Source organism: Microcebus murinus, chromosome 27 (genome assembly GCF_040939455.1).
Source record: "Microcebus murinus isolate Inina chromosome 27, M.murinus_Inina_mat1.0, whole genome shotgun sequence".
Classification (NCBI taxonomy): domain Eukaryota; kingdom Metazoa; phylum Chordata; class Mammalia; order Primates; family Cheirogaleidae; genus Microcebus; species Microcebus murinus.
Genome location: NC_134130.1, coordinates 4,897,001 through 4,911,895, shown reverse-complemented (window position 1 = coordinate 4,911,895; position 14,895 = coordinate 4,897,001). Strand labels below are relative to the sequence as shown.

General features: G+C 62.8%; 1 protein-coding gene across 1 annotated transcript in view; it reads left to right on the top strand.

Moving 5' to 3' along the window:
- KDM4B (lysine demethylase 4B) overlaps nucleotides 1–14,895 on the top strand; it is a 124,913-nt gene that overhangs the window by 66,797 nt on the left and 43,221 nt on the right. Inside the window, 3 exon segments of the mRNA XM_075998249.1 lie at nucleotides 202–251; nucleotides 4,970–5,073; nucleotides 9,860–9,997. Of these exon segments, the coding sequence (XP_075854364.1) occupies nucleotides 202–251; nucleotides 4,970–5,073; nucleotides 9,860–9,997 (292 nt within the window).

The following is a 14,895-nucleotide window of genomic DNA, read 5'->3' as shown; positions in this document are numbered from 1 at the left end:
TCCACCCGCCCGCCTCGCCCACCCTGCTGGCTTCCTCCTGGGAGTCTGCCCCGACAGCCCTCTGCTGCCAGCCCCTCCTCGTGGCGCTGACTGTGACTGCGCTTGCCATCTGCCCCACACGTTTTCTGCGTCTCCCCGAGGCCAGGCTGGCCCAGGGACGCTCACGCGCGGCACCTCTGACATGCCTCCCTTCTCTTGCAGGTACGCCATCCCGCCGGAGCACGGCAAGCGCCTGGAGCGGCTGGCCATCGGTAGGTGTCTGCGCCAAGGGCCCCCGGAGCTGGGCGGGTGGGCCCGTGGGCCGGAGGAGAGCAGCCGGCGTGCCCTGGGTGTTCCCCTGCCGCGGCTCTGGCTTTGAGGCACCGTGGTGTGCTCTGCGCTGGTGCCATCTTACCTCCCTGTGTCCTCCCAGCCTCATGTTCAGACCCACGGCCCCTGGGCCACGTGGTTCGTCACTCCGTGACTCCACACAGAATGCCACTGCCCTGCACGCTCTTGTTTCTGGTTCATAAAACAAACTTCTTGGATGTAGCTGTAGGCTCCCAGGCACCAGGGAGGGCAGCCCAGGTTCTTGTTTCCCTCCTAACTCGAGGCAACACTGCCTCGTGCCCTTTTCTAATTCAGTTTTTGTTTCTAGGCAGGGTCTCGCTCTGTCGCCCAGGCTGGAGTGCAGTGGTATAGTCATAGCTCACTGCAGCCTCCAACTCCTGGGCTCCGGCGATCCTCTTGCCTCAGCCTCCCGAGTAGCTGGGACTACAGGCATGTGACACCACCCATGCCTGGCTAATTTTTCTATTTTTTGTAGAGATGAGGCCTCGCTCTTGCTCAGACTGGTCTGAAACCCCTGGCCTCAAGCTATTCTCTTGCCTGGGCCTCCCAGAGTGCTGGGATTATAGGTGTGAGCCACCGTGCCAACTCCTTTTCTCATTCTTAAAAGTCTTTGTCTAGTCTAGAATTGGAGACAGTTCCACTGGCAGTTCCCTGGCCTGTGCGGGAGCTGGTGTGACCACAGGGTGGTTTGTCCCTTATTGTGCTAGCACTCGGCTGAGGTCCCCAGACCACCCTGCCCGCAGGCTCCTGGGCAGGTGGGGGAGCGGGGTCCCTGCGTCAGCTCCCCACCATAGCACAGCAGAAGCTCTCGCCCCAGATGGCTCCTAAGTGCCTGGAAGACACGGAGACAGAGCTGGCTGGAACGCCCCTCCCCTCCCCGGCAGGCAGAAGCCTCCCGTGCCGGCCGGCGGGGCGCCCCGGGCTGTGTGAGGGGTGACCAGCACGGACCTGGTTCTGGGAAGACTGACAGTGCTCCGGAGGGTGGGTGGCATCTGATCATCCAGTCCTTCCAGTGACAGCTTGGGGCAGCCCAGCACCCCTTGGACAGCCACGGTCTTCTCCTGAAGACCCTGCTGAGCTTGGCGCAGGCCGCCCGACTGCCTGGCTGCTGACCTCTGTCTCTGCCTAATTGTTGAGCCAAAGAACGCCTGCCACACGCTTCGTCCCCCTTCCCACTGGCCTTCGACTTTGGAAATGGGACAGTACTTTTGGAAATTTAAGTGTCTCCTGTCCCCGGGGCCATACCAGGAGTGGCCGGGTCTGTTCTGCACAGGTTCCCAAGCTGAGTGCTGCAGAGTCACTGGAGGGGCCGGGAGGGAAGGTGTCCCCTTCCTGGCACATGGTCACCGCGTCCAGGCGGAGGGCTGTGCTCCCGCTGTCCTGAGTGCTCCCGTGGGTCGGAGCCCGCGCGCGCTCGTGGCGGGGAGAGCCCAGCCCCAGGAGCTGCTGCTCCTGCCAGGACTTGAGCAGCCGCGGAGGCCGCAGCAAAGAGCCTTTCAGTTGTGTGTTACAGCTCTAAAACCAAAGCCCAGTTAGAGCATTTTCCCCATCGTGTTGTTTAAAAATACCATTTCTAATATAAACTTTAATTTTAAAATAAAAGTTAAAGAGATTTTTTCCCTGATTGTATTAGTTCCCTGTTCCTGCTGTAACAAACGACCACAAACTTAGTGGCTTAAAATAAGACATGTTCTTTCTCTGGAGGTCAGAGTCCAAACGGGCCTCACCGGGCTGCCGTCAAGGTGTGGCCGGACCAGTCCCTCCTGGGGCTCCAGGGAGAACCGTCTCCCACCTTTCCCGGCGTCCAGCGGCCGCCCGCGTCCCTCGGCCCGGGGCCCTTCCTCCCCCTCCAGAGCCAGCGCGCAGCGTCTTCCAGTCTCTGCCCGCCCCTCCCGCCCCTCGTGGGAGGACCCTGCACTGACACTGGGCTCCCGGTCATCCAGGGTGACCTCCCGTCCCAGTGGCCGTAACTCAGGCCATGTGCAGAGTCCCTGTGCCCATGGGAGGTGCCACATTTACAGGTTGCAGGGAGCAGGACGTGGACATCTTGGGGGTCCATCATTCAGCCAGCCACGTCTAGAAAGCCACAGAAGCCACCGTCACGGAGCAGCCAGCTCAGATGCTCTCTGGTACTGGATCTCTGGGCCACAGGACCTTTGCTGGCACTTCCCATGCTCTCTGCGTTAGACCAGGACTTTGCAGTTAGCCCAGCCCGGTCCCTCCTCCCTCAGTATGCCTTTCCACAAGGAAAGAAAAGTGAGAGCAGGTGCAGTGGGTCACTGCCGTCCCTGAACAACACCATGTCCCCTCTCCCTGAAGCTCAGCTGGCTCTGTCCTGAGGTTGGACTGGGACCCAAAGGGCCCCTCCCCTCTCTAGGTGTGTGCTGGGGGCTCTGTGCGGGGCTGGGTGTGCGGAGCCAGTGAGCGAGGGTCATGTTCTCTGGGTGCTTTCACGTGGGTTCTTGGAAAGTGCAGACTCACTACCTCGCTCTGCAGTGGGGCGGAGCAGCCCTGGGGCTCGGGGGACAGGCTGGGACCCGGGGAGGGTGAGCAAGGTGGCTGGACACGCAGGTGCTGCAGGTGGGAAACGCCCGAGTTCCTCTGCCGCCCTTGGGGCCCTGCCCTCCCCTTTGGGCCACAGAGCCTGGGGAAGGGCGGTGGTTTGGGCAAACTAAGTCCCTGCCATCAGCCCAGGTGCCTGTCCAGAGGTTGTTGGGGACGCGTCACAGCCCCCGTTGTGGAGATAGGGTGGAACGGGCTCGCGATTAATATGGAAAATGAATAGCCGTGCTCCAAATGGGCTCGCCGGGAGAGTCGTGGGGCCCGGGGAGAGAGCATTAATGTGTTGGCGCGTTATTGGTGCTAATCACTTAAAATGTGTGCCTTTATTAGGGCTTTAATGAGCGCCACTTAAACTGCGCATTAAGAAGAGGAACTGCGGAGAGGCCGGCAGCCGGGTGGCAGGCAGTCGTAATTCTAATTGAAATGCTTTTAGTGCAGGGAGAAGTTGCTGGATTCGGCAATCCCTCCTACTTTCCAGAAGCTCGCCATTGTGACTTTGCAGCTGGGTGGCTCTGACCCGCTCTCCCGCCTCGGTGTGTGCCTGTGCAAACATGTGCCTGCACTCTCCCTCAAACGCCGTGTGCCCTGTCGCCAGCAAGCCACCGGGTGTGCGCTGGCCTGGAGGCCGGGACCCGAGGTCCATGTGGGCTTCCAGAAGGGTCCTGGAGCCAGCCGTGGCTGTGGGTCAGTCTGGGGGGGTGCCCACGGGCACCAGTCTGCTGCGGGCGTGGACACCCACACCTTGTGTTGTCCACGCGCAGCCCCCTCTGCTCCCCTGCATGCCGGCCGGGGCCAGGCCGCAGGCACGGCTGGCGAGGGGCGACCAGCCCCCACACCCCGCTGTCAGCACGAAGGCCCCTCCTGTCGTGAGTGCCCGGGCCAGCTTCCCGGCAGTTGTCACAGGCAGAGCGGGTGGCACGGGGCCGCGGGTCCCTGCGCTGCTGCTGCCTGCCTTCTTTCCCATGGTGCCGACTCCAGGGGCACAAGGCTGAGCCTGGAGAGCGGCGTAGGCTTCTGGTTCAGGGTCGCCCTTCGGCAGCAGGGACAGTCCTGTGTGCATCACCCTGCCGGTGCCGGGCTCCTCAGCTGCCCCTGGGCCCTGGTGGTGCGTGGGATCCGCCAGCCGCCGTCACGGATCCTGGGACTGACCTTGTTTTAACTGAAACGTGCGTCTTAGACTTGAACTTCAGCTAACGTGTGTTGTGGAAACCTCTCCGAGCTGTGCCCATTGAGCTCTGGAGCGAGCAGAGCTGGCGCCCTGAGTTGCTGGCGCCGTGACCGCTGTGGGTCAGGGGCGGGGCAGGATCGGGGCAGAATGGGTTCCGGATATAGACTCAGCGCCGTGCGCCATGGCCTGTGGAGGGTTGGGCGGGGCGGGGGTCGGGGCAAGCAGGGCTGGGGGCCTAGCGCGGGCGGGGCTGTGGTCCAGGCCTGGGTTTCCTCACCGTCCAGCGGCAGCGGGGACACCTGCTGGGCCCTGAGCAAGGCCCATGCTCAGGGCAGGGCGTGGGGGGCGCCGGTCTCCACTGGGGTCACCCAGTCTCCACTGGGGCCACCTTGACCTTCGCTGTTGGTTCTTCCCAAGAGACGTGTTTGCGGGCATGGGGAGCACCGCCCACCGCGTGGGGAGCACCACTGGGCTGTAGCACGTCTGGCGGCCACACCGAGCCCTCTTCCAGGGCTTGCTCTCTCACCTGGACGGTGGTGCAACTGGTCTTGTCCCAGGGGAGCTCAGAGGGGGCTGTGGGGGCCCAGGCGTGTGCCGTGGGCAGGCCCTGTCACACAGCAGCTCGATTCCTGCTGTGGCGGGGAGTCTCCTGGCCGCCCCCCACTGCGGGGCAGTCACATCCAGGCATTCGCTCACGTTAAGCAAAGGTCGGGAGCCATCTCTGTCGTCTGCCCCGCAGGGCGAGAGTGGGCGCCCGAGTGTTTCTTTCTCTCTGAGCTGTGGGCCTGGCGCCCCGAGACCCCCTGCAGGTCCTGCCAGGTCCTGCTGCGTTCTGCGCTTCCGCAAGCCCACCCTCTGGGAGGAAGACCCTCCCTGCCGTCAGACTGAGGCGTGTCCTTTCTGCCCTAGGCTTCTTTCCCGGGAGCTCGCAGGGCTGCGACGCCTTCTTGCGGCACAAGATGACGCTCATCTCGCCCATCATCCTGAAGAAGTACGGGATCCCCTTCAGCCGGGTGCGTACAGCGCGGCTCGGGCCCTGCGCTGGGGGGAGGGTCTGGGCCCAGGCCCAGTGGGGCCACAAACGGCCCAGGAGGTGGGCTTCTTAACCCTGGAGAAGGTTTGAGAAGCCCAGGGTGGGCTAAGTTGGCCCAGCAGTCGGCCCCAGCTGTCCTGCAGTGGGGAGAAGCTGGCAGAGGGCAGAGCTCAAGCGGTGGGGTGGGGGTGTGGGGTCTTGACTTTCCTTCCCTCCCAGATGAATCCAAACCAGAACCTCCGCCCAGGTGCGGCACCCGAGGCCCCTCCGCAGGGTCTGCGGTGGGCGGGGGTGCAGGGCCAGCCCGCCAGGGAGCGCTGGAGACAGCAGAGCAGGCCGGCCGGGCCTCCTTCCCGGGTGGGAAGCCAGTTTCCCTGGCCCGGCCACAGCCCGGCAGCGGGCCTTGGAGAGAACGAGTACTGTTCCGGGATGAAACACCTGCCTTTGCTGAGCGCGGAGCCCGGGCTCGTTCAGGTCACTGCTCCAGCGGCCACTCCGCTCGTCCTCGCGGAGGCCGTGGTGGAGGAGACCTGGAGTTGGGGCGTCTGGTGCGCAGGCGAGCTGCTGGCCCTGCGGCAGGCTCGTGGCGGGCAGGGCCTCCGCACCTGGGGTTTGCAGGTCCTGGCCCGGTGGGACGCGAGTGCCCCTGGCCTGGGGGGCGGGCTCTGCTCTCTGGGTCCGACCCCGAGAGAGTGTCCATCCGGGTGAGTCCTTCCCGTGCAGGAGCCTCCGTGGACGAGAAGGTCTAGGCCTGTGTCCCCAGGTTGGTCCAGGCGAGACCCGTGCCCAGAACCTTCCGTGCAGGCTCTTGGCCGTGGCGCCGAGGGCCGGGCGGGAGAGGAGGCCCCCTTAGGGGAATCCAGTTTTGAAAGTTTCCCCACGAAGAGCAATTTGTCAGGCTCAGGAGCTCGGTCTGCGATGAGACTCCTCGCTCTGAGCTCTTGACATCAAGTGTCAGCAAGTCGGAAATTGCTTCTGACATTTCAATCAAACCGCCTGCAGCATCAGCTCGCGGATGCGGATCCGTGCTCTGTGTCGGCCGCGACCGGGAGGCCGCGCCGGCCGCCTGCAGCACTTGTCAGCGCAGGTTCTGCTCCGGGAAGTGCGGCTCTCTGTTCTGTGCAGCCCCCTCTCTGCCATTCTCCACGTCACTCGTCCCGAGGAGACTCGCAGATCGTGGTGTTGCTCCTGGAAGTGAGAAGTGCTGATTTTCCGGCCAGTTTGTCTAGAACATTCCCCAAAGTAGTGTTTTCTGGACGGGCTTGCCGTGGAAGGGGCCAGCGGGCCCGGGCGGACTCTGGGTCAGCGTCCATACCGCACTGCAGTTTGTGTAGAACGGCTGAGCTGGAACCCGAGGCGCTCGCCTGGGCCCCAGGGGGGCTGCTGTTCGCGCTCTGCGAGGCCGAGCCAACAACGGGCGGGGATCGGGAGAGCTGCGGTCAGGGCAGCCGCGCTCCCGCGCACCGCACGTGGCCTGGGGGCCGGGCAGCGGTGTCTGCACCGCTCAGAGCAGCCTCCGAGTCTCCCGGCCTCAGGACGCGACTCCGGCTACTCAGACGCGACGGGCTCAAGATGAATGTCCCCGCAGTGCAGCATGTGGGTCGGACGCTCATCTGAATTCCTGGCAGTCTTCAAACAAGCGACTCCCGTACTCCTCTTATAAATCTTTGTAATGGTATTTACTTCTAGAAGCAAAAGCAGATCAATAGCAGGGCTTTTTAATAATTAAAAGTGTGTATTTCTGTAATCTGCCATTGACTTCCTCATTTATACTGCAAGAGCTGGAGGAAGAAACTGAATGCTCCGTGGCTGGTGTGTGGGGCTGCGACCCGTCACCGCTGATTACGTGGCCACCTGGCCTGTCCATCATCCCAAACGCCTTCTCATTTACTGTCGGGATGACGCTGACGGCAGTGACGTGGAGGACAGACACCATGGGCTCAAAACGAAGCCACCAGGGCGCAGTTTTCTCACAGGAACACGATCTTGTTCTGAGGACATCTTCGGTTCTGGGCCGCGGTTCCTGGGAGGGGTGAGGCCGGGCGAACGAGGCCCTGCTGTCGGCCTCTGCGTGGCTCCTCGCTGCCACCCCCAGCCCACGCCTACGTCCAGGGTTCCAGTCTTGGCATCTCGGAGACCCGGCTGCGTTCCCCAGAAGGGTTGAGTCTGACGGCTCCGGCACGTGCCGGGCAGGTCGCCTGCAGGCGGGGTCTCTGCCATGCCAGGGGCAGCCCTGCGGGAGAGCAGGCCAGCGTCCAGCCTGGCCTTAGAAGACGAGCGAGGGAGGGTGTCTCAGGGCCAGCTCAAACTGGACAAGAACATCAGTAACTGCATCTTTTAAAAAAAACCCTGAAGCTTGGTTACCTCCGCCCCTCGTTTCACGGAGCTCCGAGTGGGGCGGGCAGAAGCGGCCTGGAGAGCCTGGCCATGGGCGGTGGTGGCGGGGCCTTGGCCACACACAGGCTTCCTCCCACCCCTCTCCTGCCACACGCTCTGTTCCGCTGTGTGCAGCTGTCACTTGGATGGGAATTTAAAAACATAACTTAATGCACACTGATTCCCTTGATTGGTGCAATTAATTATTTGAAAAGAGAAATATCATAGTGTTCTTAAGGCCTGGCTTTTCTCCAGGCTGTGTCCGTTCTGATGGATTTTTGACGCTGTGGCTGGCTTCTGGCTTCTAGAAGTCTTGCTTCCCCTCCCCACGTCTCCTGCCTTTCCCTCCCTGCTTCCCCGCCCCGCCAGGGTTTTGCCTCCTTGTTGGTTAGTTCAGTGAATCCGGGGATTTCCATTCGGCTCTCGGAAGGAATGAAGGAAGACCAGCGAGCCCGAGAGCTGCAAATCAAGGACACAGGATGAACGAACTGAGAATGGGCATGAAAGGTGTGAACAGATCCTGCACGGAGGAGACGTACGAGGGACCCAACGTGATTCGGCGTTTGGCGTCTCTGGGGATCAGAGAAAGGCGGTCGGAACCGGGAGGTGCCACTGCCTGGTGACAGGAGTGGCTCAAGTCAAAACCACGCCGCCAGTGAGGCTGGGAGAGGTGGCCAGAAGGCTCGTTCACGGCTGACGAGAACGAAAGCGGCGTGACCACCGTAGGAAAGCGCTTGGCAGATTCTCAGAAACGTGAGCACCTGCCCTCTGCCCGGCGGTGCTCCTCGCGGGCACGTCTGCTCAGGAGGATCGGAAACGTGTCACACGGAGGTTTGTACACCAACGTTCGTAGAGCTTTCTTCACGAGAGCCCCGAACCGGGAACAGCCCGAACATCCATCAACAGGAGCGCGGATAAATAAGTGACAACACGTCACACGGCCAGTACCGTGCCGTCGAGAGAAGGAGCGAGCCACCGGGCCAGGCGACGGGAGGAAGCCATCACGATGACGCCCCGAGGAGGACGCAGGCACGGGAGCGCCCACCGTCACCTGCGCGCACGCGCGTCTCCAGAAAGAACGGTGCTCTGTGGTGGCAGTGTGCCGCTGCGTCGGGTGGGGCTGCCTGGACACGCCGGCGGGGCTGGGCACTGCCCAGGGCGCCGGGAATGTTCTGTTGCTGCTTGGGGCGGTGGGCAGGTGGGCGAGTGCACGTGCCGTTCAGAACGCCAAGCAGCGTGCGGGCCAAGGGTCGTACCGCGTGCTGAACAAAGACAAAGATGTCCCACCTGACTTCTGGGACAGCCACTTCTGCTCTGTGAGCCTCAGTTTCCACATCTGTGAATGGGGCCCGCAGCCCCACCTCCAAGAAGTGCTCTGCCCAAGTCTGGGGGCACAGAAGGTGGGAACGATCGCTGCTGTTGTCACCTTTGGAAGAGCTTTATCAAAGGGCTTAGCTGTCAGCAGCAGAGCGGGTGGGTGCTCAGTGGGGTTCTCTGGGTGTCCTCTGCCCACAGGTGCCAGGGGATGGGGCTGCAGCCCCCCAGCACTGGTAGGCAAGCCCCCATTTCCTCTGCGCCTTGTGGGGGCTATTCTTGAAGCTCAGGTCTGGGGTCATCGTGAACTCCTACCCCTGTCTCACACACCCCCACCTTGGTTTGGGGAGGGGTCTCTGTTTCAGAGACCTGCTCAGAGTCTGACTGTCCAGACTGTTGGAATCGGATGTGGAAACATCAGAGTCTTCTGCAGAGCGCGGCTGGGTGACGTTGTGGCACGTGGGTGTTTCTTGGTCTCTCTCAACCTCCTTAGACCCCTTTCTTGGGATGCGGCGGAAGGACTGCGTGGGATGGTGACGCGGCGCAGGCCACCCTGGCGTGCTTTGTGCGTGAAGCTGTTCCTTCCTTCCTCCCGCAAGGCAGGATGCTGTCCCACGCACATGCCCTCGTCTTGTCCCTAGAGGGCTCTGCAGCTGCCACCAGCAACCACGCCCAGCACCAGCTATGTGGGATCACGCAGGAGTGGCTGTGAGCCTGACTCAGCCACCTCCAAAGCAGGACCCCCGTTGCTCACCGCAGGTGTCTGGCAGAAGTGCCGCAACCGCAGCCTCCAGCAGTGTCTCCACGTGCGCCCGCCCAGACAGCGCTGGCTGCGTCTGCCAGGGCGGCTGGGGGCCCCTCGGGCCTGGCGCGGGGCAGAGCTGTGGACTGACTGCACCTCACGTCCTTCCTCGGCCCTGTGGGAGGCTGCGCTGAGCCCGTGGGGTTACCTGGAAAGAACCACTTTGAATGTGCGCAGCTCCGTTGGCTCACAAGGTCGGGGCACGTCCCCTGCTGTTCCCTGCGGTGGCTCCCGGTGGCCTCCACCCCTCACTTGTCCTCCTTTTCCTCTGCAGATCACGCAGGAGGCCGGGGAGTTTATGATCACGTTTCCCTACGGCTACCACGCTGGCTTCAATCACGGCTTCAACTGTGCGGAATCTACCAATTTTGCCACGCTGCGGTGGATCGATTACGGCAAAGTGGCCACTCAGGTCAGAGCCGCAGACTCCGCGAAAGGCCCGGGCGGGGCGGGAGGTGGCCCTTCCCTGCCTGCGCGGCCCAGGGCTTGTGCCTCTGCCGTTCATTCTCCGTCGGGGCCGGACTCTGGACCGGGGTGTGCTTCCGGGACCTGCAGGGAGCGCATGCCCAGAATGTTCTTTGCCTTGGAGAGTGGAGAGGATGGGGAAGTGGAGAGGATGCGGGGGTCGGGTGGGGCACAGTGGCCTCCCACAGGCTCCGGTCTCGGGTGGGGGCTCTACCCATCCGGCACCACCGCCTCCCCGTCCTGGCCGAGCCACGGGCGCGCTCTGTCTGCCTCCGCTCCCAGGATGGGTGCTCGTGGAGCCTTCTCTTGTGAGGGCCACTTGGCATCTGCCTTCCTCCCTCCCCTGGCTCCATCCGTCCCCTGCTTCCCCACCAGGGTGTTCCCAGCTGTGTGGGGGCCGGGGCCGTGTCCCCCACCACCAAGCTCTCTGTTGCCTGAGGGCGTCCTGCTGCCGTGGTGGTCCCTGGGGGTTACGCAAAGGCGGGAGACGCGCTTGTTTTCTTCCCTGGTAACTTGCCGTTCCTGGTGTCGGAAGACTGATGACTGGCCGACAGTCGCCAGGCCCTAGCTGAGTGCTCGTTCTCCAGTTCCCAGCTCTGCGCGCCGTCCGCGTGCACGCGGTTCCTGGCTGTGTGTGGCTGCTGGATGGGAGGCCCTGAGGGCAGCGGGGCGTGGTACGGTGGCACCGGCCCACGGCCCTCTCGGTCTCTGCCTCGCTTGGTGCCTTTGAGCCCAGGCCGGCCTGGGAGGTGCAGGCGGCAGGGGACGTGGACAGTGGACAGGCTGTGAACCCCAGGCCTCAGAGCTGGGAGGTTGGAACCTGCCCTTCCCTGGTTGCCTGTACGGGGATGGGGGCAGCTTCCTCCCAGGACTGTCCCTGCAGGCCTCTGGGTGCCTGTCCCTGCCACCCCCCCCCCAGGGCAGTGAGCTCTCCCTCAGGCCCTTTGGCCCTGGCCTGCGGCTGTTCCCCGGGCGACGCTGGGCAGCCCGACTCTTCCTGGCCTTCTCTGTCCACTGCAGAAGTGGGCCCAGGGTACACTGGCTCCCATGGTGCCACGGAGCAGGAGCGGCCCTCTGCCGGGCTGTTGAAACGGTGCTTCCTGCCAGCCAGCCCCCCAAGCGCAGAGCCCTCTGGTTCTCCCTGGACCGGGTCTGGGGCAGACTGGAGTTTCCGCAGGTCTGGATATGGGGGCAGGGGTGACAGGAGATGTCACGGGGCCGGACCCCGAGTTGTCCGATTCACCCAGCAATTTCTAGATGTCACACCTTAACAGAAGCGGCCTCGGGATGTGGCCGGGTGGCCGTTGGTGTAAACCACAGGATTCATCAGAGGTGATCCGTTCATACTTACTGTGTGCACCCGTATTTTGGGCTATATCAGGTTAAACAGTGTTAAGATGAATTTCATTTTTTTTTTTAACCTTCTTAGCGTGGCCACTGGAAAAATGAAAAGCACGTAGGTGGCTCGCGACACATCTCTCCTGGGCCCCGCTGGTCTGCAGAGCTTGGCCGGCCTTTGTCTCCTAATTGTTTGTTTCTCTGCCTGCACCGTTTGTGCGGTTACGAGAGGAAACGGGCTGTGCAGTGAGGACACTCGAGGGATGCCCCGGGGACTCCATGCAGAAAATCGTGGCCGTGTCTAGGGAAGACTCTGGGCCTAGCTGAGAGAATCGAGATCCGCAGTCGGGATTTGTCTCTGCTCTGAAGGAGTAACAAGGATCTCGGGGCTGCCGCTGTTTGGGAAGGGCACATGGCCGTGCACGCTTTCTCGTCTCGGGGCCACCGTGGGTGACCAGCCCGGCGGCAGATGGAGACATGAGCCCCGGCCTCGGGCTTGTCCTGGAGTGCCGTCAGAGCCGAAGCTGTGGCAGGGCGGCCGGGACTGCCCAGATATTAAAAGCAATTTGGGGTTCAGCCATGTGTTCACAAACAAGTGACATTTGGGAAGTGCAGCCTTAGATCAGGCTGCCACGCTTACATTGTCAGGCGGCGTAGCGTGAAATTACTGAGCAAGTGGCGCGCGGCCCTCGGAACAAGCCAGGGGTCCGGGCGGGCGTCCAGGTGCCGGGTTCCCTGTCGGAGCCCCCGGCCACCCTGGCCACTGCTCAGGCTGCCCCGGTGTGGTCAGGCCTGGCCTGGAGTGTCGCCAGCCACCAGGTGTCCGTGGCCATCCTGGGATGTCGGTGGCACTCAGGCTTCTTGGCAGGCAGGGTCTGCTGCTCCCAAAGCGGTCCAGGCTGGAGAGGCCGTTAGAGTGTCGCACCTCACAGGTGACATGCTGAGGAGCCCTCGGGGCCAGCGTCTTTGAGCACGTTTGTCAGTAGCCAGGGACGATCCCGGCTTCCTGGACTTGCGGAGACATGTCAGCTTGTCAGTTTATTCTCCTGCAGGCTCCCGGGAACCCACTCCCCACCCTGTTGTCCCTTCCCTGTCACCTCTGTGCTTGGGAGTTGCAGGTGAGAAGCCGCACTCCTGCACATGGCCGGCCCGTGTGGACTCAGCTGTCCGCACTCAGGGCTCACGCGGTGGGGACGGGGGACCGTCCCAGCGGCTGCCTGTCTCCCTGCCATCTGCAAGCTGAGCCTGGGGTTTACATCTTTAAAGCATTGGGGGCAATCAAAAGAACAATATATGGCCTGTGACAGTCACATGAACCTCGAGTTTCACCCCATAACTGAGTTTCCTTGGCGCACGGTCGTGCCCACTTACTGACTGTTGACTACGGCCCCTGTCACCCTGCAGTGGCAGACATGAGCGGTTTTCACAGAGAGCAGCTGGCCCCAAAACATGAGAACATTTGCTGTGTGTCCCGTACAGGGGAAGTCTGTTGCCCCTGGTCTGGCAAACCCAGAGTGGGCTTCTCCACCAGCCAGGACGGCGCCTCCTTCCTCGCCCAGCCCCGGGCCCTGCTGGCGCACGGGCTGCTCTGCCAGCAGCTCGGCCCAACCCCTCACTCCACCCCCACCCGACTCAGACCAGCTCCCGCTAGAGTCCAGATATTTGGAACCCGATATTGGTGGCCTCCCAGCAGCAGGCCTGGCTGGGCCAGGCCAGGTCTGTGACACCGCTGCTGGCCACCTGCAGAGCATGCCTGACTGCGCTAGGGCTGGTGTAGGACTGCCCCGAAGGCCAGAGCATCTCCAGGGTTCCTCCTGGCTATAAAATCCCAGAGAAATATGGCCTCCCTACAGTGGAACTCGCCTAAATTTACAGCCTCGCGGGCCCGGACCTCAGTGGAGCGGCCTGAGCCCCGTCCACACACGAAGGAGGTGGCGAGCTCTTCCGTCGGCGCCCTCCGCCTGAGCCCACGCCAGCACTGTCCCCCTGCCGTGTGCAGGCGCCCGCGTGCACTTGAGGCCATTGCAGACTGGGAGATGGCGTTCACTCCCGTGAGCGTTTTCCCTTTCCGGTGACCCTGGGGGCATTAACCCTCAGTATCTGTCATGCAGCGGGAGGGCGGGAGGAAGGCCAGGTGGCTGCAGTCATGTCTCACTCCCCACTCAGCCCCATGATGCCTGCCACCCACCTGGTGGGTGATCTTTGGACCTCCCCCCAGTTGGGACAACCACTAAGGTCCCCAGACACCCCAGGTGTCCCCTGGGGACAGGGTCAGCCCCAGTGAGACCCGCCAGCCTAGTGGCACTTTCAGGTTTCATTGTCCTTGCGTCCGGGTGGTGGGGCTGGAACAGTCGGTGTCCCTGGCAGCTTCATAGCTCAGGTTTCCTGATTCCTTCCTCGTCTCCTGCCAACGCCCCACGGCTAGAGCACTGGGTCTGCGTGCCGCGTCCCCAGCCCGCAGGCAGCTGTGCCCCGCCGTGATCAGCAGCCTGGCGCTGGAAGTCCCTTAAGCACATAGAAATTGGGCCTTGAACCCCAGCAGGCGGCCTCACTAGACAGACTCTCCACCTTGGGGACGGACCCCGGTTTCGGGGGCCATGGGTTCCGTTAATGTCACACACTTTGTCCCCAGGCGGAGGGAGCAGGGCCAGCCGGAGGGGTGGGGGAACCAGGCCCCAGCACAGCGCGGGGTTCGGTCTCCTGCAGGAATCCTTCGTGTTTCAGGAACTGAATGCCGAGAGAGGGAGAGACTGTGATCTCGTCCTCCCGGGGGGACTGAAGTCTTACCAGCCTCTGTCACAGCCACCTGTGGGGAGAGACCCCGTTCTCGTGTGCCTGGAGCCAGCACCTGCTCCTGGGGGAGGACGGGGGATGGGCACCCCCACCAGGCAGGCCCCAGCATCCGAGGGGCGGCGGCCACCCGCAGGGCCCACCATTGTCAGGGTGGGAGCCCTCTGGCACGACCAGACGCACCCAGACCTGGCACTCTAGCCTGGTGGCCGGTCTCCTGGGGCTGGGCAGGGGCGGGGCGTGAGGTCATGGGGATGGGGCTTCATTTCGGGGTGGTGGGAAGGGTCTACATGTGGCGGTGGTGGCCTTGCACGGCTCTGAGTGTGGGGAGCTGCTGAACCCTACGCCTGCTGAGTTACGTGGCGTTTCTGTGAATCTCCAGAATTGTCCAGAAAAGTCCTGCCTCCCCAGATCAGTTCTTAACAGATGTAGAAACGTAAGTCAATAAAAAACAGGCAAAAGAGATGCCCAGGCGCTTCACAAAGAAGCGTCACAGAGGCTGTGAGGGCGGGGAGTTGGTCGTGTTGGCCGAGCCAGGCTGTCCCGCGTCCCAGACGTGGTGCGCAGACCACGCAGGCGGCAGTTCTGCGCCAGTGAGCTGTTACTTTGCTCCAAAGATGGGAACAGGCGCTTTGGAGATGGGAGGCCAGGGCCCCGAGGGTGAGGACCCCAGACCCACGGGTGGGCGGCGGCGGGGCTAGGGCCTAACCTCCTGGT